This window comes from Phocoena phocoena, chromosome 16, assembly GCF_963924675.1.
Source record: "Phocoena phocoena chromosome 16, mPhoPho1.1, whole genome shotgun sequence".
Taxonomy (NCBI): Eukaryota; Metazoa; Chordata; class Mammalia; order Artiodactyla; family Phocoenidae; genus Phocoena; species Phocoena phocoena.
Window position 1 is genome coordinate 63,082,492 of NC_089234.1, and position 25,898 is coordinate 63,108,389.

General features: G+C 36.5%; 1 protein-coding gene across 2 annotated transcripts; it reads right to left on the minus strand.

Moving 5' to 3' along the window:
- Positions 1 to 316: 316 nt before the first annotated feature.
- On the minus strand, positions 317 to 25,898 carry VPS26A (VPS26 retromer complex component A). 2 transcript variants are annotated; one of them, XM_065893981.1, is made up of 9 exons: positions 25,823 to 25,898; positions 21,095 to 21,244; positions 13,998 to 14,073; positions 12,726 to 12,882; positions 11,925 to 12,089; positions 10,178 to 10,284; positions 6,676 to 6,744; positions 4,571 to 4,713; positions 317 to 2,045 (listed from the first exon to the last, which is right to left on the minus strand). In XM_065893981.1, the coding sequence occupies exons 1-9, from the start codon at positions 25,829 to 25,831 to the stop codon at positions 1,932 to 1,934; spliced, it is 990 nt and encodes a 329-aa protein (XP_065750053.1). In that variant the 5' UTR covers positions 25,832 to 25,898; the 3' UTR covers positions 317 to 1,931. The 2 variants fall into 2 exon arrangements, with proteins under 2 accessions (XP_065750053.1, XP_065750052.1); XM_065893980.1 differs by lacking the exon at positions 25,823 to 25,898 and adding an exon at positions 25,472 to 25,573 and having other exon boundaries at positions 1,932 to 2,045.

Here is a 25,898-nt window from a genome sequence, read left to right on the forward strand (position 1 = left end):
TCTTTTTCAGTTCATTTCTAATTAACTGGCCAACTTTTTACAGTTCACCAAATACTGAGCTCAAATTTTTATTTTTTAAATCGGTTATGCAACGAAGTTCCAAGTGAATAAGCGTCCTATTTATGACAGTGTTTTAAGCCACCTAATTAAAAGCATTATATATTTAAAATTGAAATTGAATATTTTTAAAAACTTCTAATCATCACAATTATAGCTTCCTAAACTACTGAGCAATCCTGCCCACAAAGATAAATATGACAATGAGAAGAGATTTGAGAATATAAATATTTTAATCATTCACATAGCAAGCTCAGTATGTTTCAAATTCTTTATTATACATCATGGTTGCACAATTTGAGGCTGGTTAAATACAACTGTTTTTCAACTTTTCTTTGAATATTTTCCAGATTACTACATGCAAGTGACCATGAAAATATTTGGCATTTTAAAATTTTGAAACTCTGAACAGGCACTTACATGAAGGAAAACATTACCATTCACAGATATCCACATTTAAAATAGATGCTCCAGCACATGGTACCTGGAACCTTTTGCCAGTTAAGAAGTTGGTTACTGACCATTTTTCAAAGTGCCATAGTAGTAAAACAGGCTTAAAGAAATGTAATTTGGGTTACTTAGCTTACCCATAAAGTAAGGTTAACTGACAAGACTTGCACTGAAGTGTATAAAAAAATATTGGTACAAAAACCAATGAACCGTAAGTGAAAGTAGTTTCACACAACAGGCTTCATTTTAGTTCCTACACCCCACATTTAGTGTATTTGCGATCAGACCCCATGCATAGCATAAAAACAGATGACTGCAACCTTCTTTTTCAGAGGCTTTGAACAATACTTGAATTTAATATTAAAAAAATTTAAACAGAGTGGATGAATTAGTTTAAATTTGAGTCTGAACTAGTCAACTTTCCAATTTAACAAACATGAAATTGTCGAGATTTGGGTAACTACATACTTCACCAGTTCTCCTGAGTCCCCCATCCTCAAATTTTCCCCTGAAAAAGGAAGAGAATATTTGCAAGAAAATTATATTTGCATATATGTGCTAAAAAGATTCCTTAAATCAAAAAAATTTATTTTCAAAGTATTTATGGAAAAATTATATAGTTTTAACAAACTAAAATGCCAACATAGAGTCAACTCCACATTGCAGAAAACATACCGTGGTACCTATCTGATAGTAGTAGCAAAATGGTTACTTAATGTGGTACCCCCCCCAAAAAAAAGCTGCAATGACATGCCACATAATCTCTTATGGAAAAAAATTTAATATTCACACCACAGAAGACTTCAAAGAGAACAAAATTCAGGAAGCCATGAAATGGTAGACTCAGAGGCACCTACAGCGAAACACTCATATGCATTTCTCAAACACGTATGGAAAAACAAAAATGTAGTTTTCAAAAATATTGAGATGCCATGTTTTAAATCTTTGCAGGATTAAGGGCCACTCAGGTTTTTCTAATTTTATTTGAACACAAAATGTTTAATTTTTTGCATGTAGAGAATAAGAGGTGATCATTAGCATGAAAAAGAATAAAAGAATTTGTAATCAACATTATGCAGAAAGAAAGCAAAATTACAAATACCAACCTACTCACATGAAAATCTTTAATGTTTATGCTGATGTACAGCTGAGTGCTTATCATTAAATGAAAGTGTGTGGTTAAAAAAACAACAACACGGCAGTTTAAGAAAGTTCCAGTGTTTCAAAGAAAGCACTTTTTAAATGTATATACATGAAGAACATTTAGTTATGTCATAAAATAAACTCAGCACTGTAAGATAAAGGAAGACTATCATAAATGGGGTTTTGGCCTTTTCCCCGTCCTACACGCTGCGACCATCTTTAACCTGCCGAACTTCAATCTCAACAGATATAGTTTTTTTCTTTTTTTTCTCCTATTCAGTTCACATTTCAGGCTGCTCAGCAGATGCCTGCGATTCTGGTGATTCAAATCGCTGGTGAAAGTTTGTTCTCTGTTTCCTCAGTTTTTCAGGAGCTTTTCTCCACAAAATTATCTCCTAGAAGACAAATGCAAGACAACAAATTAATGTCCTCATATTATTCCTTGTATTTTCACCATAGAAGTAATGCCACTTCAATTTTAACCATAACAAAACTAACTTCTTCCCTACAAAATCCCTCCTCTTTCCTTATTGACTCACCTTCTTCCAATTCTAATATTGGGCCTCCCCTTCTGGCAACTCTGCTCCCCCCCCACCAACACCCATGCATGCCACCACCATGAATCCAATCTGGCACAAAGTTCTAGCTATTACTGCTTTAAAGAATTCCTAAAATCTACCTTTTGTTTGTTGTTCCACTGCCCTTATCCAAATTCAAGCCGTTGTCACTTCAACCTTAGATACTAAAACAGCTTCCTGGTAGATGGCTCTCCCTTCCTTGCCTGATACCCCTTTCTAAGCTATCCTTCCTATCACTTCCAGATTAGTCTAAAACATTGCTTGGATGACTCTTCCAATAGTTCTCAGTTCCTCCAGGATAAATCTCCAACCCGGCATTCAAGCCCTCCATAACATTTATCCAATTTATCAATACATCACTCTCTTCCCTACCTAGACCCCAGTACCCCACCAGCCAAACTGGGTTACTCTCTGCATCTAACGCACTTCAAATTAAACTTTCCCTCCATCTTCCCCTTTATATTCTTCAAATCCCTCTTCCTCTGCCTAAGTCTTACCCTAACCAATACATCCTGAGATCTCTTCTCTTCTAAATTCTTAAAATTACTTGCTTCATAAAGTCATGGCACGCTGTTTGTTTTTTAACCAACATAGCAGAATTTAAACATCCAAATGAATGCCCGTGGGAAGCATATACTTACTCAATAGGGCCACAATATGTAATTGATTTGGAAATTGTAAATTTCATATAATCTAATTTGAAATTATAAATCACCTATGTTTAATTATACAGCATTATGGCAGCATTAGCAGAGTAACTTTTCTCTCTTCCAAATTACTGTCAAACTATTACTTAAGTTTTCTGTTAATTATACAGTCTCTCTCCACATATCGGCAATGTGAGGGCCTTGAGGACAAACCATGTTTAAAAAGGTAGCTTTTGTATTCATCAACAGTACTCAACGCAGAATAATCTCTAATTTAGTTTTGAACACTCAGCTGACATTCAAATATTTATTAATCTGATTCTGAATACAGAAGACCATTCTAATCACAATCTTTTATTCAAAATTCACCAAAGGCTTTTAACTGATTTTCAAATGAGAACAAGTTTTATGATAAACATCTCATATTTAAAAAGTATTAGGGGGCTTCCCTGGTGGCACAGTGGTTGAGAGTCTGCCTGCCGATGCAGGAGACGCGGGTTCGTGCCCCGGTCCAGGAAGATCCCACATGCCACAGAGCGGCTGGGCCCGTGAGCCATGGCCGCTGAGCCTGCACGTCCGGAGCCTGTGCTCCGCAACGGGAGAGGCCACAACAGTGAGAGGCCCGCGTACCGCAAAAAAAAAAAGAAAGTATTAGGGACTTCCTTGGTGGCACAGTGGTTAAGAATACACCTGCCAATGCAGGGGACATGGGTTCAATCCTTGGTCCGGGAAGATACCACATGCCGCGGAGCAACTAAGCCCGTGAACCACAACTACTGAGCCTGTGCTCTAGAGCCCGCGAGCCGCAACATGCCTGGAGCCCATACGCCTAGAGCCCGTGCTCCGCAACAAGAGAAGCCACTGCAATGAGAAGCCCGCGCACCACAACGAAGAGTAGCCCCCGCTTGCCACAACTAGAGAAAGTCCGCACACAGCAACAAAGACCCAACGCAGCCATAAACTTTAAAAAAAAGTATTAGATTTGGGTCATCTCAAAAACATTTATAAGAAGATTGTTTAATTATGGAAAAATGGAAACCCCCAAATCCATCAAGTTGATGCAGTCATTAAAAGTGATAAAGGAAATCTCTGTCGATAAAGGAAAGCTATTCAAGATACTATTAACTGAAAAAACAAATTAAAGAACAATATGCATAATAATCATCTAAAAGCACATATACCAATTTGTCTAGAAAACTAATCACAATGGTGGCGGAATTTTTGTTGACCTTTTACTTCATTCTGTTTTTTATTGCCTGATTTTTTTTTTTTAACAAGTAGCAGGTATTGTTTTTATAAAAAACAAAGGTTTCAAGAGAAAAATAAAAGCCTTGCCAGGGACCTCCCTGGTGGTCCAGTGGTTAAGACTCGTCACTTCCACTGCAGGGGCCGCGGTTCGATCCTTGGCAGGGGAACTAAGATGCCGTGTGCCACAAAATTAAATTTAAAAAAACAAAACAAAACAAAACAAAAGCCCTGCCAAATTATAGCCCATTCTGGAGTCCTGCAGAATGACCAGGAAGAGATGGATTACAACATAGTTCCATTCATGCTTACTTCTATAACATACTGTCAGTGTTTTCACTTACTTAGAAACCCCCACTTGCTCAGTACAATAAAGCTTAGAAAAGTGGCTGCTTTCCAGGTGTTTTTGGAATTGCCACAGAACAAAATAACATCTGGGTGGCACCATACCTGCTGCTTGAAGTACCTCCTGTCTTCCTCATCAACAAGGACTAGATTCAAAAAGTACCTTACTGAAAATTTTTTGTTCACATCTCTCATTGTTGGAGTTGGGTCATAGCCTGCTAAAAACAGTCTTATTGGAATTGATTCACCTGAAAGAAAAGCAATTTCCATTTAATTCTAAAGGATGATTAAATATATCAATAGTTACATAACACCTAAAACTAAGCATCATAGAGAAGACATTAATGCTTCAGTTCCTCACAAGACAGCAGCATAACAAAAGCTTTAGACAAGGGTTTCTCAGCCTTGACACTATTGACATTTTAGGCCTGATAATTCTTTGTCATGGATAAGGTCCTATGCACTGTATGAAGTTCAGCAGCATTCCTGGCCTCTACCCACAAGATGCCAGTAGCAGTCCCCAAATATGATAACCAAAAATGTCTCCAGGCATTGTGAAATGTCCCCTGGGGAGGGGGGACCAAAACTGCCCCTAGATGAGAACCACTGCTCTAGAGCCAAAATGCCTGGATTTGAATCCCAACTCCAGCCAAGTCACTTAACCATCTGTTTCATCTGTACCATAATTTCTAATCATGTATATAAATTCTTGAATACTTATTACTAATTCACCCAAAGCAACAAACATGTTCAGAATGATGACATTCCTTCATTAGCAATGAAGCAATAGCAAAAAGATTGCTATTCAGATTCTCATGGCTTCTTTTTTTCTAAGAATAATTATTTGCATATTCTGCTTTGAATCCTTTTTATGTAATACTTTTCTTATGTATATCTATTTCCTTAAAGATGTACAACCCATCACTTTACATGAAAATTTGTGGCTGCTGGAATTTTACAAAGTTATGTTGCATAACACAAGAGTACACACACGAGTCCTGGAGTCAGAAACCCCTGGACTCAAACTCCAACTGTGCAATGACTAGCTATTGAAGGAAACCAGAATATGTCACCGAAAAATATTCCTCTTTGACATACAGATTATTTTGAGCTGAAGGCAATTAAGCAGCAGCAAAATCAGAAAAGAATCCCCTGTTCTGCCTAAAGGCAGGATATAAATTCTCCTTTTACTGAAGACAGCCTCTTTTCAGGCCAGGGATGGTACCAGAGGAATATGCAAACAAGCCTACTCCATTGGTTTTCTCCCACATATTTACCTGCCCGTAGTTTGCCGCCCTGGGAAGCCTAAACTGCTCTCCTTTGCCCAGTCATTTCTCTCCAAATTTATTGTTCTTTTGAAGATGCTATATAAGCTGAAATTCTAAGTCACAGCTTTGAGTTACTCTTTTGTTGAGGTTTCTCCTGGGTGATGTGTACTGCATGCATTAATCAACTGTTTTTCTCTTATTAATCTTTTTGTTAAAGAATTCCAGCTGAAAATCTAAGACAGGTAGAGGGAAAGTTCTGCCTCCCCTACAGTATATCACCTTTAACAAGTTTTCTACCTCTACATCTCAGTTCCATGTATAAAATAAGGGCTACCACTACCTAACTCAAAGTGTGGTAGGGAACTTGACAGCGCCTAAGAATACAATGCCTCATCTATAGTTGGTACTCAGTAAATGGTAACTACTCTTTGAAGTAATTACTAACAGAGTAAGAAAAACCCAAAGACATAAATTTAAAATGATAAATACTGGCTTCATTGTCTTAGACACTGAAAACTATCTACTAAGGGAACTGCTTATTTTCTTGAGGGCTATATAAGAACTCCAAAATCCCACAGAAATGAATACTCAATTATACTGCACCTTATGTTCAGCGTGAGTAAAAAAGATTTACAGAGAGAAACTACTGTAACAAAAGATAATTAAAATATTATAAATTCAGAACTAGGGAAGAGATATCCATAAATGTCTCTTCTAAATTCTAAATTTAAACTGAGTAAAAAATTAAACCTTATTTCAAACTAGGAAGTACTACTATAGTCTTCTCAGCATTTATACAAAGATGATCTTAAAAATCATTGTAAGAATCATTTTAAGAATTCACAGATATATTCACACCGAATAAATACTTTCAAACTAATCTGCCATGAACAGTGCTATCTGCACTACCTGTAACTTAAAAGTAAATGAAAAGTGTATTACCTTTTACTGGTGCACCATCCATTATTTCATATTTAGCGATTGTTTCTGTTTCTGTTGTGGTACTGGGTCCTAGTGCAATAATGTAAATGATATTAATTTAAATACTGCTAGAATATGATCTCCAGACTTATACCTTCTTCCTATTTTCTGACTACATTATTTTAGTACTAATTTACTTTCCCCTTTTGTGAAAATGTTGATCATTCTTTTCTATTTCTTGATCTACACTTACTTACCACCCAACTGAAGGTCTCACTCCCTTCCTCCCAAAGGTAATTCAGTAGACTCTTGAAAAACTGCAGGGGCTGGGGCGCTTGACCGTACACACAGGAAAACGTGTGTATAATTTATAGTCCATTCTCTGTATCCTCCACTCCTCCCTATCCACGGTTCCTCCCTATCTGTGGATTCAACCAACTGCAGATCATGTAGTAGTGTAATACTTACTACTGAAAAAAATCCGCTATAAGTAGACCCATGCAGTTCAAACCTCATGTTATTCAAGGGTCAACTGTATACAGTTCAGAAATAATCTTCACAGACTTCCTTCTATCATTTCTAATATCTGCTAAAATAGAAACTATCAATGCACAGCAGTGCACTGACATGCTAGTTTTCTCTGCAACACCCAAAATGTTTTCTCTTGTTAACTTTAACATAGACAAAACATCAAAGTGAATACCTGACATACATACAGTTCTTTTAAACAGTCAATGATACAAGTTTAAAAGGTACACTAAAACATATAGTAATGATCCCAATGTTGTAAAATATATAATACGCAAAGGCTAAGGTCTGTTCTGGATTATGAGTACAAATTATTTTTTATTTAAAATTTTCCAGAACCGAACATAATTTTTATAACTAGAAAAAAATGTTTAAATAAACAATTTCTTTTTAAACAACAAATGGGAACCTGAAGTTTGGTCTTAATATCTTTAAATCACTTTAACTTTTTTTTTTTAATATTTTTTTCCCCAGTCTGTGGCTTGTCTTTTTATTCTCTAAACCATAGACAGTTTTTTTTCTTTTTAAATTAATTAATTTTATTTTTGGCTGCCTTGGGTCTTCGTTGCTGTGCACAGGCCTTCTCTAATTGCGGCAAGCGGGGGCTACTCTTCATTGAGGTGCGCAAGCTTCTCATTGCTGTGGCTTCTCTTGTTGCGGAGTGCGGGCTCTAGGCGCACAGGCTTCAGTAGTTGTGGCACGGGCTTAGTTGCTCTGTGGCATGTGGAATCTTCCAGGACCAGGGCTCGAACCCACATCTGAGCATTGGCAGGTGGATTCTTAACCACTGTGCCACCAGGGAAGTCGCTAATCACTAACTTTTATTAGCAGGTGAAAAATGGAGATTAAGAAATTACAGATATTTAAAATCATGACTACCAATTATAAATTCTTAAAAAGTGTTGCCTAAAATTCTTTTTAGCAGAAAACCAGCAAAGTTAAAGGGAACAAACTAAATCTAAATATTAATTAAAATCAGGGAATTCCCTGATGGTCCAGTGGTTAGGACTTCGCACTTCCACTGCAGGGGGCACAGGTTTGATCCCTGGTCAGAGAACTAAGATCTCACAAGCCACATGGCGTGGCCAAAAAAATAATAATAATTAAAATTAAAAAGCAGTTATGGGGCTTCCCTGGTGGCGCAGTGGTTGAGAGTCTGCCTGCCGATGCAGGGGACACAGGTTCGTGACCCAGTCCGGGAAGATCCCACATGCTGCGGAGCAGCTGGGCCCGTGAGCCATGGCCGCTGAGCCTGCACGTCCGAAGCCTGTGCTCCGCAACGGGAGAGGCCACAACAGTGAGAGGCCCGCGTACCGCAAAAAAAAAAAAAAAAAAAAAAAAAAAAAGCAGTTATGAACCAATAGAAGATTTGGGGGCAACTGGTCAGCTATCTGGAGAAAAGTAAAGTTGGATCCATAGCTGATCTCTTACATCAGGACAAATTGCAAATGAATTAAAAGTTTAATTAATTAATTTAATTTTAATTAATTAAAATTCCTAAACTATAGTGTATTACTTTCGTAGAATCAAGCACAGAAAATTTTTAGAACCTCAGTGTAAAAAAGGCCTTTCTAACTGTGGTATAAAACCCAGAATCCATAAGAGTAAAAACTGATAAATCTGACTTACATAAACATCAAGAACTTCTAGATGGCAAAAACCACCATAAGCAAGACAAACTGGGGAAGTTTTGCTGCTCTTAATACAGAAAGAGGGGGACTTCCCTGGTGGTGCAGTGGTTGAGAATCCGCCTGTCAATGCAGAGGACATGGGTTCGATCCCTGGTCCAGGAAGATCCCACATGCCATGGAGCAACTAACCCTGTGCACCACAACTACTGAGCCTGCGCCCTAGAGCCCGTGAGCCACAACTACTGAGCCCACATGCTGCAACTACTGAAGCCCACGCGCCTACAGCCCGTGCTCCGCAACAAGAGAAGTCACCACAATGAAAAGCCTGTGCACCACAATGAAGAGTATTCCTCGCTCACCGCAACTAGAGAAAGCCTGCACACAGCAGCGAAGACCCAATGCAGCCAAAAAAGAAAAAAAAAAAGAAAAAAAACAGAAGAAAAAGGGATTGATTTTCCTAATATATAAAGAGTTTTACACATCAAAAGGAAAAGACTAATAATCCAATAGAGATGGGGCAAAGGATATGGATAGGTGGTTTACAGAAAAGAAATACAAATGGCTTTTATACACACATGAAAAGATGCTCACCCTCACTCAGATGAGAAAAATGAATTAAACTTTTCCCCCTACCCATGAGATCAGCTAAAAGTTTTATAACATCATGCTTATGAGAATACAAGGAGAAAGAGGTACCCTCCTACATTCATTGCTGGTAGTAATGCAAACTGGTACAGTCCATAAAGAGGATAAACTGATAATATGAATCGAAATTACAAATGAATATACCCTTGGAAACAGCAATTCCACTTCTAAGATTTTATCTTGCACACAAACCAACACATATGTGAAATGATATTATTAACTAAAGCATTGTTTATAATAGCAAAAGACTAGAAACAACCTGTTATGTCCACCAATAGCTAGTACACCCATTGAATGGAATACTGTAAGAAAGATGAGGAAGTGTTCCACACATTGATATGTAAAGAACTCTAAAGTATGTATTGTATATAACCACTTAACTAAAAAAAGGGGGGGGGTGTGATGTAGAGGCACTTGCAGGTATATGGATAAATACTTAAAGGATTTTAAAACTTATAAACATATCACCTATGAGTAGCTGGAGTACATAAACAGGACACTTTTTACTGTATAATCGTTCACACTTTATTTTTGAACCATGTGAATTTATCTACTCAAAAATTAATTTTTTTAAAAACATAAATGAGTAACTCACTGCCAGCAATATTAAGTATCAAAGTTAGTCTCCAAGGTGGATATTTATTTTAAGTTTAAACAATATTTTAAGATTTCAAAATTTCAACTAAAATGAATTTCAGTTCAAATACTCTTCAACTTACCAATTCCCGTGATCTCTTTTTTGATCAGTTGTAACTCCATATGTTGGATTTTTATTCTTACTAATAAGAAGTAAATTTTTCCAACAATCACATCCTTTAAATGATACCTTTGGGGAAAGAGTATTTGTCACTTACTAAATATCAGTTTACAAAACAAACAAAAAGAGTGAAATATGTCCTGAAAGGCTTTATTAGATATCTAATAATAGGATAATAGTAGGATAATTACTATTTAAGAATACCATTCTGACCATTCATGTGTTTAATGTTCTTTTTTGAAAAAAGTACTATAAAAATAAGGAAGCAAAGTTTACTTGACCATCGATACACCTCAGAGGGAAGAATTAGCCTGATTAATTGTTGGTCCCTACGTAGAGGTTAACTTAGTTTCCAAAGAACTTAAGCATGGAAAATTAAGATTTTTATGCCTGAAAATTTTTATTTGGTGTATGAAGATGTTTTGAACATTAAAAACTCTACACATGGGTTTAGTGTCAGTATTACTCCAAGTGCTACAATAGTGCAGCTAACAAATCACCTGGCCACAAAGAGAGACTCCATAAATTGAGTTTGTTGCTGTAATACCTACTAATCAAAGACTTTTCCCAGGGACCTTGAAATAATATGGTAGCAAACCTAGGAATTCCTGTAATTCCCAGAGGGCTTTTTTTTTTTTTTAAACTTCTCCCAGGTTTGGATCTCAAGAGTTGATTAATGCAATTATGTTAGTCTGAAAGGAGGCTTCCAGTGACAAGTTTTAGATCCTAAACTATCTAATAATTTTATCAACAATATAATTTAAGACCCTGAACGCGTATCACAATTTCAGTGATATAAACTGGGACATGCCAAGTAATAAAAATCATGTAACAGAAGAGTGCACAGGAAGGGGACAAAAGAATGAACATCCATTTCTTCAACAATAAACTTTAGCGAAAAATAAATAAATAAAAGAGAAAACCTATAAATTAAAAGAGATTTAAGAATAAAAAAAAACAAATGTAGTGTGTTTGGATCCACTGGATTTGAGCAAGTCTTGTTTGGATACTGATTTGAACAAACCATATGGGGAAAAAACATTTATGAGTAAATTAGGGAAAAGTGAACACTGACTAAATATGTGACGAGGTTAAGAAATTATTAATATTTTTAGATATATACTTTGGTATATGTTTGAAATTTTCCATAATAAAGCTTTAAAAGGCATTAATAAATAAAATAAGTGCCCATTTCTGAAAATGTACAACATATATAAACATATATACCCCCTCCCATGGAAAGATATACATGAGAATTTAATAGTGGTTAAGTAGTAATGGTGAAAATATGTGGTATTTTTACTTCCTTTGACTTTTCTACATTGTCAATTTTTTTAATAATAAAAATGTATTGCTCATGTAGTCAGAAAAAGAACATTTTTGCTTATTTTTAAAGAGATGACCAGCTAAAATGATCTCAAGACAAGAAGATAAATTTTTTGAGACACAGGATTAGATGCCTTCTGAGATGGTGAGATCCTCTATAAAAAATGGTCAATTACCAGGAATAGAATAAGAAAGACATCTGTGCTGAGTGAGAAACAAAACTAAATTCCTAAAGTTTCTTTCAGCTCAGAGATTCTGTTGGTCTGTTAACATCAGATTAATGTTGATTCTATCCTTACCTTGACCAATTTACAAAGACATAAAAGGTTTACTTCTTAATTTTCCCTGAACATTTATGTTATCTGTTTGTGAAAGGTACTTACTTTGATTTATTATATTCAAATTCTATGTGTAGACAATCTTCAATGCCCACTTCCATCTTAATAGAATTGTTGACATCAGGATAGGTAGCAAGCTGGTGAACAATAAGATCATATTCTTTTACCAAGTCTGTCAGTCTTCTTACTATCGTCACTTTAAGGAAATACCTACAAAATTAATGGAGAGGACAAGTTAAATCTCCTGTGATATATCTCAGTGTTTTAAATAAGCAAACATTAACTGCAACTCTGCTTTCTCCTTGCTGGAACTCCTTAGGGATCAATTTACTCCATTTACTTCATGAAGAAGTTTTAATTTTTAAATAAATACCCCCACCATAGAAAAAATACAAAGTTCAATTTTAAGAATAGTGTACATACTTTTTAGATCAATTTGAAGCACCATCATCAAGCCTACTTGAGGACATCTCTCTAGATCACTGCTTTTTGTTTGTTTTTTCTTTTTCTCTAGATCACTTCTTAACCATACACTAAATGAGATTCATTGGGAAACTAATGGATTTAGAGAGTAATTCCATTTACAGGACAAATGAAGTACCTAAGAATGATTCATACAGGGAAGTGTATGACTAAAACTTCTCATAATAGGATTCTCTAAAACTACAGAAGGCTCTTACTACATCAGATGAGCATTAGCCAGAAAAAAACAAAATATCTGACAGAATTTTAAAAATCTTAAGCCTTCCAGTCCAAAATTATAATTAGAAGTTCTAATAGGACATTCAATAGTAGTCATTACTTTCTGGTTTTGATCTGTCTACAGTTTCTGATACACGTTCATACCTTAAACGGACATTGGCACCGATGTAAGATTCATATGGCTTTTCAACTTGCATAAATTCAAAATCATAACTTCTGCTCTGAGTCAGTTCTCCAGGTAAGGCTAGTTCTTTCACTAGGTTTACAAATTCGTGAGTATTACTCTTGTCATTGAAAAGTTCTAAGAAATTTTAAAAAGCAAAAAGACCAATTATATTTAATACCCATCTCATTAAAACCCAAACTTCTACTTCCAAAGCAAATAATTTTTACAAAAAGAATTAGTTGGATTTGTCTCCACTTTAAATACTAGAGCTATGATCTGAATTCCATTATCTTTCTCACTATTATGCTCCACTTAGGCATAAAAAAATTCAAGCAGCATAGCAAAATGAAAATTTCTATTATAAAAAAATGAATTCATTCCTTTAATGCATTTAGGGTTTGCCCAGTATGAAGCTGTTTTAACAGACATATTTCCAGCAATTATTTGAACTTCCTCCCTTCTAGGCAAAAAATGTATTGTCTTGTTGTTTTGCTTTAGTTAGGCAAATATATTACCTTGATAAAACTATAATACGCAAAAGACTAAAATCAACAATCAGTTAATTACTATAATTTGCCCCTTAAATATAATCTCATCCAAAATAGACATGTAAATAAATATCCACCCATTCCAATTTTGATACTTTAAAAATGTACAGTAAAACTCAGAAAGCTAGGACCTATTTTCTTTTCTCTTTTCCGAATCTGCAATACCAAAAGATTTATACAGTTTAACTCCTACTAAATCAAGAATGTCTCTGAAATACACATATGGAAACATACACAAGTTGATCTAAGTCAAAAAGAAATTACATTTTTCCTTTTCACATGGAATTTTCTATTGACAAGTGAGTCTGGCTACAGGTACACACTAAGTTAGGAAGACAAATGGCGTGGGTAATTAGAGAGTGAAGGATGAAGGTGACACTGCTAATTGTGAATAAACCTGGTGAAAAATGTAGGCAGATGGAAATTTCAGTGAGTAAACTAATTTACTTGAATTATTTTTCAAGGCTGGTAGCTTACGTAACTCCTTTCACTTTTAGTAATTAAGTTTAATCACAAATAAAGGCAGGATTAGTCAAATATCATTTAATACAATTAAAAGAAACATGATTTAATGTTTATAAAATAAATCCTCTTTTATTATGCAAAATCAAGTCCTTCTTTCCATAAAGCTAAGTGCCAAATCAAACTCTCTTCAAACTCAGTTATCAAAGAAAAAAAAAGTAATACTATTTTAAAACTCACCAATTTGACCTACAAATTCAATTCTAATTCCTTGGTGCTCTAGCCTCTTTCCAGATTGCTTAAAGGCTATGTTTACCTGCCAAAACATGAAATTGTAAGAGATGTTAACAATCCTTTGCGGGCCTACTAGCAGACTGCTTCCAGATGAATACAATGTATAAATATTTCAGGTATTCATTTCTGAAGTCTGAGACACCACCACATACCTAGATCCTACCTAGACCTTATAGCGCCAGAGAAGGTAAAACCTACTCATATACAATCAGTAATGAACCTCTTACTTATACGTACACTTAAAGCATCTTCTTTGTTAGTAAGGAATCCTTCTTTACAGCTGGAGAACTATAAAGACTCAATAAAAGGGAAAACTTTCAACTATCCAAATATGTTTTCAGGTCAAACAGTTAAAAAATTCTACAACAGCATTTTAATGTAAGGTTATTACTAATTCCAAGAACTGATCTTAAAGATCACTTTCAGCCTTTTATAACCAACAATATATTGTTATAATTCCTGATCTTAAAAGCAATGCTTATTGCCCTGAGTTTGCTACTCATCCTAAAAACAGAATGTCTAAAGATTTAAATTTTGAGTATGATTATCTTACATACTTTTCAAATTAAATATATAATCTAAAATCCCTAAATTCATATGTGCCAAATGAAAACCTTAATTTTATACATTTTAATTTGACAAAATATCTATAAAGTACATACATATTAAAAACAAAACTCGAAACATTTAAGGATTAGCTAACATACCAAAAAGCATACTTCCGGGTTAATTCTTTACTATAAAAAATATTGGTAGCATGACTCTTAAAAGCTTTTCTTTCAAAAGACAACAGAAATTAAGGACCAATAAAAACTGAAGTTCAGTTACTTCTGTCTGTAAACTACATAATTAAAACATTCATGCTTCTATATCTTCCATATATCTGTGACCAGGATGAGTTAGTTACTTGCCTTCCAAATTAATATCTCAGAAAAACAAGTAAATAATTAAACAAATTTGTAGTACATCATATGATGGAGTATAATTAAAGTATAAAAATAATAAGGTCAAAGAATATTTAATGATGTGGAAAGATGTGCATGGTATGTCACATGAAGGAAGCATGGTCAAACTGTATACAAGTATAATGCCAATTAAATTTTTTAAACTAAAGAAAAACTCTTAACAGGAGTTACTTCTGGAATGTATGCTTATGGGTAATTTTGTTTCCTTCTCTGTAGCTTTTTTTGACAGACGGCAATTAAATTTAACTTTAAAAAGTATATGCTTCAGGAGTCCCAAGACAATTCAATGGGGAAAGAATATTCTTTTCAACAAATAATGCTGGAACAACTCAATCTCAACATACAAAAAAATGAAATTGGATCCCTACCTTGCACCATATACAAATATTAACTCAAAATGGATAAAAGACCTAAATGTAAGAGCTACAGTTACAAAACTCTTAGAAGAAAACATAGGTGTAAATCTTCTTTATCTTGGATAGGCAACTGTTTCTCAGATGACACCAAAAGCACGAGAAATGAAATTTTAAAAAAGATAAACTGGACATCATCAAATAGAAAATTTTAGTACTTCAAGACACCACCAAGAAAGTGAAAAGACAACTCACAGAAATAGAGGAAATATTTGCAAAACGTAACTGACAAAAGACTTGTATCTAGAGTATATAAAGAACTCTTACAACTCAACAATCAAAAGACAAATAACCCAATTAAAAATGGTCAAAGGATATGTACAGACTTTTCTCCAAAAGAGTTATACAAACAGCAATAAGCACATGAAAAGATGCTCAATATTATTCATCGTTAGGGGAAATGCAAATCAAAACCATTATGACCACTTCTCACCCACTAAGATGGCAATAAAAAATACAGACAATAATAAGTATTGCCAAGAATGTGAAGAAACTGGAACCCTCATACATTGCTGAAGAGAATATAAAATGGTGCAGCTGCATTGGAAAAGCCTGGCAGTTCCCTTAAAAGTTAAATATTAAAAAAAAAAAAAAGTTAAACATAGAGTTAACGTATGACCCAGCAATTCCATTCCTAACTATACACCCCAGAGAAATGAAAACACACAGTCACACAAAAACTTAACACACAAATATACAGCAATATTCATAACAGTCAACAAATAGAAACCCAAATATCCTCAACTGAAATGTCCTCAACTGATGAATGGATGAAGAAGTGTGGTACATCCATATACTACACAGATATATACTGAAATATTATTCCGCTATAGAAAAGAATGGTGTTTTGATACATGCTGCAACATGAATGAACCTTGAAAACATTATGCTACATGAAATGAAGCAGACACAAAAAGACAAATCTTATATGACCACTTATATGAAATAGAACAGGCCCAGAACAGGCAAATTTATAGGAAAAAAAGTAGACTAGAGGGACTTACTTCCCTGGTGGAGCAGTGGTTAAGAATCCGCCTGCCAATGCAGGAGACACCGGTTTGAGCCCTGGTCCAGGAAGATCCCACATGCACGCAGCAACCCTGTGTGCCACAACTACTGAGCCTGCACTCTAGAGCCCGTGAGCCACAACTACTGAGCCTACATGCCACAACTACTGAAGCCCATGTGCCTAGAGCCTGTGCACCACAAGAGAAGCCACCACAAAAAAAAAAAAAAAAGAAGCCACCACAATGAGAAGCCCACGCACCGCAACAGAGAGTAGCCCCCCTTCGCCGCAACTACAGAAAGCCTGTGAGCAGCAACAAAGACCCAACGCAGCCAAAAATAAATAAATAAATAAACTTATTTTTTTAAAAAAGTAGGCTAGAGGTATCCATGGACTGGGAGGAAAGGGAAAAGAGTAGTTATTGCTTGATGGTACAAAGTTTCTGTTTGGGGTGATGAACAAATTTTTAAAATAGTGGTGATGGGGGCTTCCCTGGTGGCACAGTGGTTGAGAATCCGCCTGCCAATGCAGGGGACACGGGTACGAGCCCTGGTCCAGGAAGATCCCACGTGCCGCGGAGCAACTAAGCCCATGTGCCACAACTACTGAGCCTGTGCTCTAGAGTCCGGGAGCCACAACTACTGAGCCCACGTGCTACAACTACTGAAGTGCTACAACTACTGAAGCCCGTGCGCCCTAAAGTCCTTGCTCTGCCACAAGAGAAGCCGCTGCAACGAGAAGGCCATGCACTGCATCGAAAAGGAGGCCCTGCTCCGCAACTAGAGAGAGCCCGAGCACAGCAACGAAGACCCAATACAGCCAAAAATAAATAAATAAATTTATTAAAAAAAAAATAATGGTGATGATTGCACAACACTGTGAATGTGATTAATGCCACTGAATTAGACACATAAAAATGGTTAATATGGTAAATTTTATTATATATATTTTTTACCAAAATTTTTTTAAAAAGGAATAAACCTTGAAGACATCATGCTGAATAAAAGAAGCCAAACACAAAAGGCCACATATTTTATGATTCCATTTATATGAAATGTCCAGAATAGGCAAATCCACAGAGAAAGAAAGCACATTTACAGATTAGTGGATGCTAGGTGTCTTAGTCCATTCGGGCTGCTATGACGAAATACCATAGACTAGGTGGCTTAAAAACAACATAAATTTATTGCTTACACTTCTGGAGGCTGTGAAGTTCAAGATCAAAGCGCCAGGAGATTTGGTGTCCGGGGAGAGCTTGCTTTCTGGTTCACAGACGGCTGTCTTTTCACTATGTCCTCACATGTCAGAAGGTGCACGTGGGATTTCTCTGAGGACACTAATCCCATTCATGAGGGCTCTGCCCTCATGACCTAATCATCTCCTAACCACCCCCAGCCCCACCCCCCCAATATATCACACTGGGGATTAGGTTTCAACACATGAATCTTATAAGGACACAAACATTCAGTTTATGGCACCAAGGGAGTTAACTGCTAATGGTATGGTGTTTCTTCTGGGGTGATGAAAACATTATGGAATTAGATAGTGGTGACAGTTGCACAACTTTGCAAATATAGTAAAAACCTCTGAACTGTACACTTTAGTAGGGTGAATTTTATGGTATGTGAATTACAACTCAATAAAGCTATCTTTTTTTTTTTTTTTTTTTTTTTTTTTTTTTTTGCGGTACGCGGGCCTCTCACTGTTGTGGCCTCTCCCGTTGCGGAGCACAGACTCCGGACGCACAGGCTCAGCGGCCATGGCTCACGGGCCCAGCCGCTCCACGGCATGTGGGATCTTCCCAGACCGGGGCACGAACCCGCATCCCCTGCATCGGCAGGCAGACTCTCAACCACTGCGCCACCAGGGAAGCCCAATAAAGCTATCTTTAAAAAAAGAAATGAAAAAAATAAAAAATGAAAGTATATGTCACAAATAAACCAATGGAACAGAACAGAGATGTTGAAACAGACTCATACAACCTCTGGCTGATGACAAAGGTGATGCTGCAGTGTAGTGGGGGAAAGGATGGCTTTTTAATAAATGTCCTGGGTTAATAAGATATCCATGTGGGGAACAAACAAACAAACAAGTAGCCTTGACTCCTATATCACAAAGACAAAATCAATTCCAAAAAACTGAAGATCTAAATGTGAAATGTAAAATTGTTTTAAATTATAGGAAAAACAGGAGAACATCTTCATGCCCATACGGTAGGCAAAGATGTCTTAAACAGGATACAAAAAGCACTAACATTTGTAGAGTATTAAAATTAAGAACTCCTGTTCATCCAAAGATACCAGTAAGATAGTGAAAAATCCAGCCAGAAAGATATTTATAATACATATGCAGAGGACTCTATATTGAGAAGCACGTATCAAGAACATACCAAGGGGCTTCCCTGGTGGCGCAGTGGTTGAGAGTCCGCCTGCCGATGCAGGGGACACGGGTTCGTGCCCCGGTCCGGGAAGATCCCACATGCCATGGAGCGGCTGGGCCCGTGAGCCATGGCCGCTGAGCCTGCGTGTCTGGAGCCTGTGCTCCGCAACGGGAGAGGCCACAACAGTGAGAGGCCCGCGTACCGCTAAAAAAAAAAAAAAAAAGAACATACCAAAAAAAGAAAAAATCCTACATATCAATAAGAAAAAAAGTCAACTGAGTATAAAAATGAGCCCAAAAAACTCCCCACCAAAACCCAAAGCCTTGAATAGGCATTTCACAAAGGACATCAAATAGCCAATAAATATATGAACAGTCACTCAACCTCATTAGATGTCAGGGAAATGGAAATGTACACATGTAGTGAGAAAATGAGAAGATAAGACGACAAGCCATAAACTGGGAGAAAATATTTGCAGAAGCCACATCTGAGAAAGGGCTGTTTTCCAAAAAGGGCTGTTTCCCACTCTTAAAACTCAATAAGAAGAAAACAAACAACCCGAATGAAAATTAGGCAAAAGATTTGAACAAGCACTTCACCAAAAAAGATATATATTTGAAGATAAACATATGAAAAGATGTTCAACACCATATTATTAGGGAACTGCAAATTAAAACAATGAGATACCACTACAAAACTATTAGAATGGGCAAAATCTAGAACACTGACATCATCAAATGCTAGCCAGAATGTGGTACAACAGGAACTCTCATTCATTGCTGAAAATGGTAGTGCTACTTTGGAAAATAGTTTGGCAGTTTCTTACAGAACCAACACTATTTCCTTTACTCGTTTGACATGTTCCATCCTTTTAATGATTTTGTCTGCTCTCTTTCAGGCCTCTTCTCTTTCTCCCCATCATTTTAAAGGGAGAGTAAAGTAGAAAAGCAAAAAATTTATTTCAAATATAACACTAAGACATCAGTAAGTAAACTGGCAAAGGACCAGAACAGACAATGCAGTAAAATAGCTAATAAACCTAAGTTCAACCTATCTAGTAACCAAAGAAATGCTATCAAAGAATAATATCATTTTTGCCTATAGAAATAGCAAAGATTAAAAAGTGACCATATTCAGTACTACCCTGAGTGAAACAAGGCATTAAGTGAACATGTGATTTGATGCAAATTCTCCAGGTTAATATGTATTGATACCCTTCAAATATTCATGTCTTTTGGTCCAGCAACTCACTTCCAGGAATTCATTCTAAGGAAGTAATCTTATCCTACAGAAATTTGGAGAAAAACTTATGTACTAAAGTTTTATTACTAAAAACATGCCTGTATTACTAAAGATACGGTGATATACTACAAGCAGTCTGAAAAATACAGTAGAAACTATTTAAATATCCAATAATAGGGAAAAGTTATGCTTAATATATTATACATACATTAACTAATGCAGAGAGACTAGGAGGAAACACATTCAAATTTTAACAGTGAATTATTTCCATATGGTGGGAATATAGATAATTATTTTATTTCCCAAACTATCTACCATGTGTATGTATCACCTTAACAAGCAGGGGAGAGAAACTCTTAATATTTCAAAAATATTGAAAATAATTGAAAAATTATTTCAAATGTTTTATGACTTGATTTTATCTAGGATATTACCATTCTTCAGTATCACAAACTAATGAGTACTAATCATGTTCCGTAAGGTATAAGAATAATCTTATACATCACTTGGTAAGGAAAAGGAGGAAAAAGTTAAACCACAGAAGGTATCATAAATGTATCTGACCATGCATGGACACATTCCAAATGTACTTAAGCCCTCTACAGAGTATCAAGAAATGAGATCAACAGACACAATGACAGTAGTACAGACAGATAAGCTATAAAGAATGAGAAAGAAACTTTTAGAAAGGTATACTAGAGAATTATCCCCAATCTCCACAACTCAACTTTATGCTAAAGGAGAAACAAACTTTGAGTGGATCACAGCCCCACTGTAGAAGCTGTCTGAAGTTAAACAGATGCACATAGTCACAAACACACAAAATTTTGCACACAGCTTAATTTAGACTCTGCCCCTGTAACCCTTCCAGTTTAAGAATCTTTCCTGTAAATGTTCTATTGAATCAAGGATTTAACTGACCTGAAAAAAATTTTCCATCTCTAATAAAATCATTCAAATTTAGATACAGCACAAGCCATTTTCATGACTAATTCTAATATGCTACAACTAGGTAATTCTCCAAACAAAATATTTACCTTCCCTGAAACAGACTCTCCATCATAGAAAAGATAGTGTTTTTCTACTTTGCCATCCTCAGTTTTCATTTCTGCCATTTTCCTGGTTTCCCCATCATTAAGGACAACATCGATCTCACAAATGGGACCAAAAAATCCTCCAAGAAAACTCTGAAATAAAAGGAAAATGTTCATAATTATGTTTTGTCAGTCACTACATTTCTAAATTCAAATTTAATTACCTATAACCTACAGTTAATCTATGAATTCACAAGGAAATAACAACTTATATCAAATACTACATCAAAACTAAAATTTCATACAATATGCATACAGTTAATGCTGTACTGTATGCTTAAAATTTTGCCGAGGATATATTTGTTATATGTTTTCTACCACAATAAAATTAAAAGACAAAAAAGAAAACAAATTTAAACACGCTATAATTTCAATCATTTCCACAGGTAACCACTATAAATAATCAAATAGTAACATATACCAAAGATCTAAAAGGACTACCCCAGTGGTCCAGTGGTTAAGACTCACCGCTTCCACTACAGGGGATACAGGTTCAATCCCTGGTTGGGGAAGTTCCGCATGCATGCCGCGGGGCTAAAAAATTAATCCTAATATCTGGATTTGAAAGGTTACCTTTAGTAATACATCTATGAGGTTCTTTCATTATACTGCTATAATGAAACTCATACAATCCCAATTACTCATGAGTTATTACAATGTACTAGTTATGGTAAAATCTACTGCTATATAGGTCTGAACAGCATGTGTTACATTGTGTAAGCCCTTGGAATAAAACTGGCTCTAATGGAGGAAACTAATTAAATTTCTGCAAATTTTGTGAATACCCAAAAGAAGTGAGCTAAAACTAGGCATGTTTGGTAAGACCAGCCCTCCCGCAGGAAGTTAGTATTGGTGCAGTAGCAAAATCTAGAGCAAGGAACTTGCGTTAAGGCTAAGTTCTGTCCTCAGGAGGACAGCAAACAAGCTAATGATCCTGCTAAGGCTATGTGGGTCATAGGATGATACTATGATCAAAGGAGATAGTGTTTTCCTAAATTCTGAGCTTGCTTCTTTGTTTTTTGGCAATGCCACGCAGCTTGTGGGATCTTAGTTATAGAACTCGGGCCCTCAGCAGTGAAAGCTCAGAGTCCTAACCACTGGACCGCCGGGGAATTCCCACTTCTTTATTTTTATTAATCCTTTATTAACAAAAGGATTATAATTTCATGAAATCAACTCAAAGGATTGCCAGATTAGTACTTATGACATACTCCAAAGACATAACCAGCAAATTTTCCTTTTGGCAAGATGTTTTAATCTTTCCTGGCAATATTATAAATGACAAACAATTTTAATTAGAAAACTATTCTGAACTTAGAATGAAAAACATCAATGATAGGGCATGTGCACTGTCCCTTCCTAGTTAGCTTTCATACCCCAAGTTTTAAATTCAAAACTTGCTCAAAATGGTATACATTCTCGTAACAGTTACAAATATGAGAATGTATAGCAGCTGAAAATCAGTTACTATTTATCAAGTATGTGCAAAGCACTGAACCAGCAAAGCGGGGTGGGGGGGGCTGCTGTGGGAGGAGCAATTATGAAAGGGTAGAACATGACAGTCCAAAATTCGGGTTATAAAATAGAAGCAGGAAAATAAAATTTAATTTTCTCATTCCCCCTTAATATTCTTAGAGCTGGTTGCAGGAAAATGAGATTTGAAAACTATAAAAATTGTTTTACAAATGAAAGGAAATATTATGGTAACTTTTCCCACATACATATACTTAACACATACAGCTGAACTGGGATTTGAAAGTTGATATTAAAAGATCAAATAATCAAAAATAAAATAAAATCAAAATTGCCACTAATTAAAATGGTATAAAACAGACTTAAAAGTCACATAAAACTTCACAATTAACTAACAACAATTAGTAATTGAAAACAATAAGTTTTATTTTGACACTATATGTAAAAATGTAAGTCTTAGGCCTTAAAAATATGTAAAAATTATGTGTTATCCTCTATTATTTTCTGTATGCATGAAGTATTTCATAACTAAAAATTAAAAATGGACTTACTTTTCAACACAATCAAAACACTAAGATTGGGAGAGATCAGAAGGAATAAAAAAAGCCTAGTGTAGCATATGCAGAAAAACAAAAGGTTGATGATAAACTACAGCACTTTAACACCGTTAAGTTAATGAGGCCATGAAAATTTAGCATTGGGTTAACATCCAGTTTTTTACACCAGGACACATCAAAAATGAACTAGTCTTGGTAAAAGCCTCCAGAAAATTGTGCATGTAGATAACAGAGAGAAAAATATCTGAGAAAGAAGTTTGTCTTGTTTTCCTTCTAGAAGGAGTTGAAAGAACGATTCTCTACCCAAAGTCTTCTAGAGTTTTTATTTCTAAAAAAAAAAAAGGAAGGGATTTCCCTGGCGGTCCAGTGGTTAGGACTCTGCGCTGTCACTGCTGAGGGCATGGGTTCAATCTCTGGTCAGGGAACTAAGATTCCACAAGCCGCATGGTGTGGCCAAATAAATAAATGAAGTTTTTATTTCAAGATGTGCATCTTCTGTATTTCAAACAAAAAGTCACAAAATTAAAATCTTCTTAAAATTATTCACAATCAAATTATAATACTTCTGATATATAAAGAGGAAAAAAATGGTCAGAATGGTGAAGACCAGAAGAAGGAAAAGGAATAAAAGCTGTAAAGAGGGTTAGGATATATTAACATATACTTCTGCTGAAATTACAGAAGGCAGTTTTGAAATCTTTTACGAGAAAAACTACCAAGTTCTTTTAGAAAAGATATCTTCAAGTGAGCATTCAAAATAGGGGATTTTCAGCAGCAATACTAGACAATATACAGGTTCAAATTCTTAGGTGGCCTTTAAATAACTAGAGGGCAATATATATGACTACTTAAATATTAGAGCAATTGTTCTCACAGTTTTCCAATCGTAGCGTAAACTACATATCACTGAATTTAGCTTAATTTAAGATTTTTCACATAATTTGTAAACCTAACACTGAGCATTACCATCTAGCAAAATTACACGTGTATATGTTAAAATACAAACTTTTTAGCCCTCACTGAAGAAATTTCACTACATCCAGTGGCTGTAAAGAAATGCAACTCAAGGTGAGGCAGAAGAGAGGCTCTCAAAATTTATTCACTTAGGGCATACACGAACAATGAAACAGCAAATTTTCATACATATATTATTACACTTGTGCCCATTTCAGTGTTATAAAGCTTTACAATTGTGTTTGTTTCAAGAGTAACTTGAAAATAAAAACTGCTCTTGAACATAATTCAAAAGCTCATTAAAAGTAATAATTTTAAATGTAAGCAAAAGATAGGAGGGCCTTTTAAGTTTTCTTTGCAAATTATATTCAACTAAAGAAGCCTTCTTTAACTCCCTGACAAGGCAAGGTCCCCCAATACTTCCTTCTTATCACAACTGTAATTACTTGTTTCCACGTTAAACAAATAATTACACAAATAAATGTTTATCTCCCTCTGGATTGCAAGCTACAAGAGAGCAAGGGCTGTTTCAGTCTTGCTCAGGGCCCCTGGGAGCACCTAAGTATTGTAATTATTTGTTTAAAAAAAAGAGGAAAAGGTTCCAAGTTTAAGAATGAACATGTCTGTCCTCTCTTTTATAAATTAAAACAACTCGATTTCTGACTTTAAATGTATTTATTCAAAGTAACTTTTTAAAATAAACCTAGCTTGGTCTATAAGCCAAAAGTCTAAAGCAGTTTACGGAACCGGGTGAGCTTTGGGAAAGCAGGTACTATTAAGGAGAGCACACAGTAGGCGCTCAACATAAGCTTGCTAAGTGAACCGAGTAATGAATACTACCATAAAATGAGCCAAGTGAGATCAAATCTAGAGAAGATCGCCAACACACACAAAGCTAAACGCCATCGCGCCCACGCTGGTGCTTCCCACTAACTGTGGTGAGAGTACTCAGATTTCCCTCCCTCCTCTGCTCCCTAGGCCATTTCAACATCCCAAAGCGGTAAGTTTCCAGAATGGCTTGGTGAGGGAAACGAGACCTAACGCTTAAAACAGCGCGCAAGAAACTACTGCCTTTTGCATTAAAAACGTCCTCCCCTCCAACGTCCTTCTCTTTTTCTCTCCCATTCTATAACTGTCAACATCAAGGCTGAACTGGGGTCAGGAAATCGCAGAATATCACCGTATGCAGGCTAAAAAAATCACGGAGTTTATCAAGCTCCCGATCAACACTGGAAGAGAGTAACCAAGTCCCCCCGAGTCCGGAACTGGGGGATTCTTGGGTCACCCCACCTGAAAGGAAGCGAGGCTGCCCAGGAGGAGCAGAGGGGCTGGCTACCTTGGAAGGGGAGGGGGAGGCGGGCCCCCGCAGAGGCGGGGTCCGAGTACCCAGCCAGGGCCCCCACAGCCGATCGAGGAACTCGGGCAGAGGCTCCGACATGGCCAGGAGAACGCGCCGCCACCCGCAGGTGCTCGGGCATCGCCGAGACCGGGAAAGGGCGGCGCAGCCCAATAGTCTCCGACCCCGCGGCGGCCAAACAGGCCTAACCCGGCCCCCCCGCCCTGCCCGCCTGCCCCCTCCAGCCGCTCCCCGCAGCCCCTCCCGCGACATCTGGCCCGCCGTTGGCCGTCCCGCCGCGCGCTCCGGGGCGAGGGCTGCAAGCGAGCGCGCTGGCCGCCGCGCACTCACCATTGTCATCGCCACCGCCGCGTGCCCCACACTTCACTCCTCTTCCCTCAGGAGAACTCCCAGCCCCGGCTCCCTC

What these genes read in the sequence shown, in the direction of transcription:
- VPS26A (XM_065893980.1), bottom strand. Translation starts at nt 25,573, where the DNA reads ATGTCGGAGCCTCTGCCCGAGTTCCTCGATCGGCTGTGGGGGCCCTGG. An exon ending in GAGAGTCTGTTTCAGGGAAG is followed by an intron (nt 14,074 to 21,094) that starts GTAAATATTTTG and finishes ATGTTTTGGCAG; the next exon opens with GTAAACATAGCCTTTAAGCA. An exon ending in GGATGGTGCACCAGTAAAAG is followed by an intron (nt 4,714 to 6,675) that starts GTAATACACTTT and finishes CTTTTCTTTCAG; the next exon opens with GTGAATCAATTCCAATAAGA.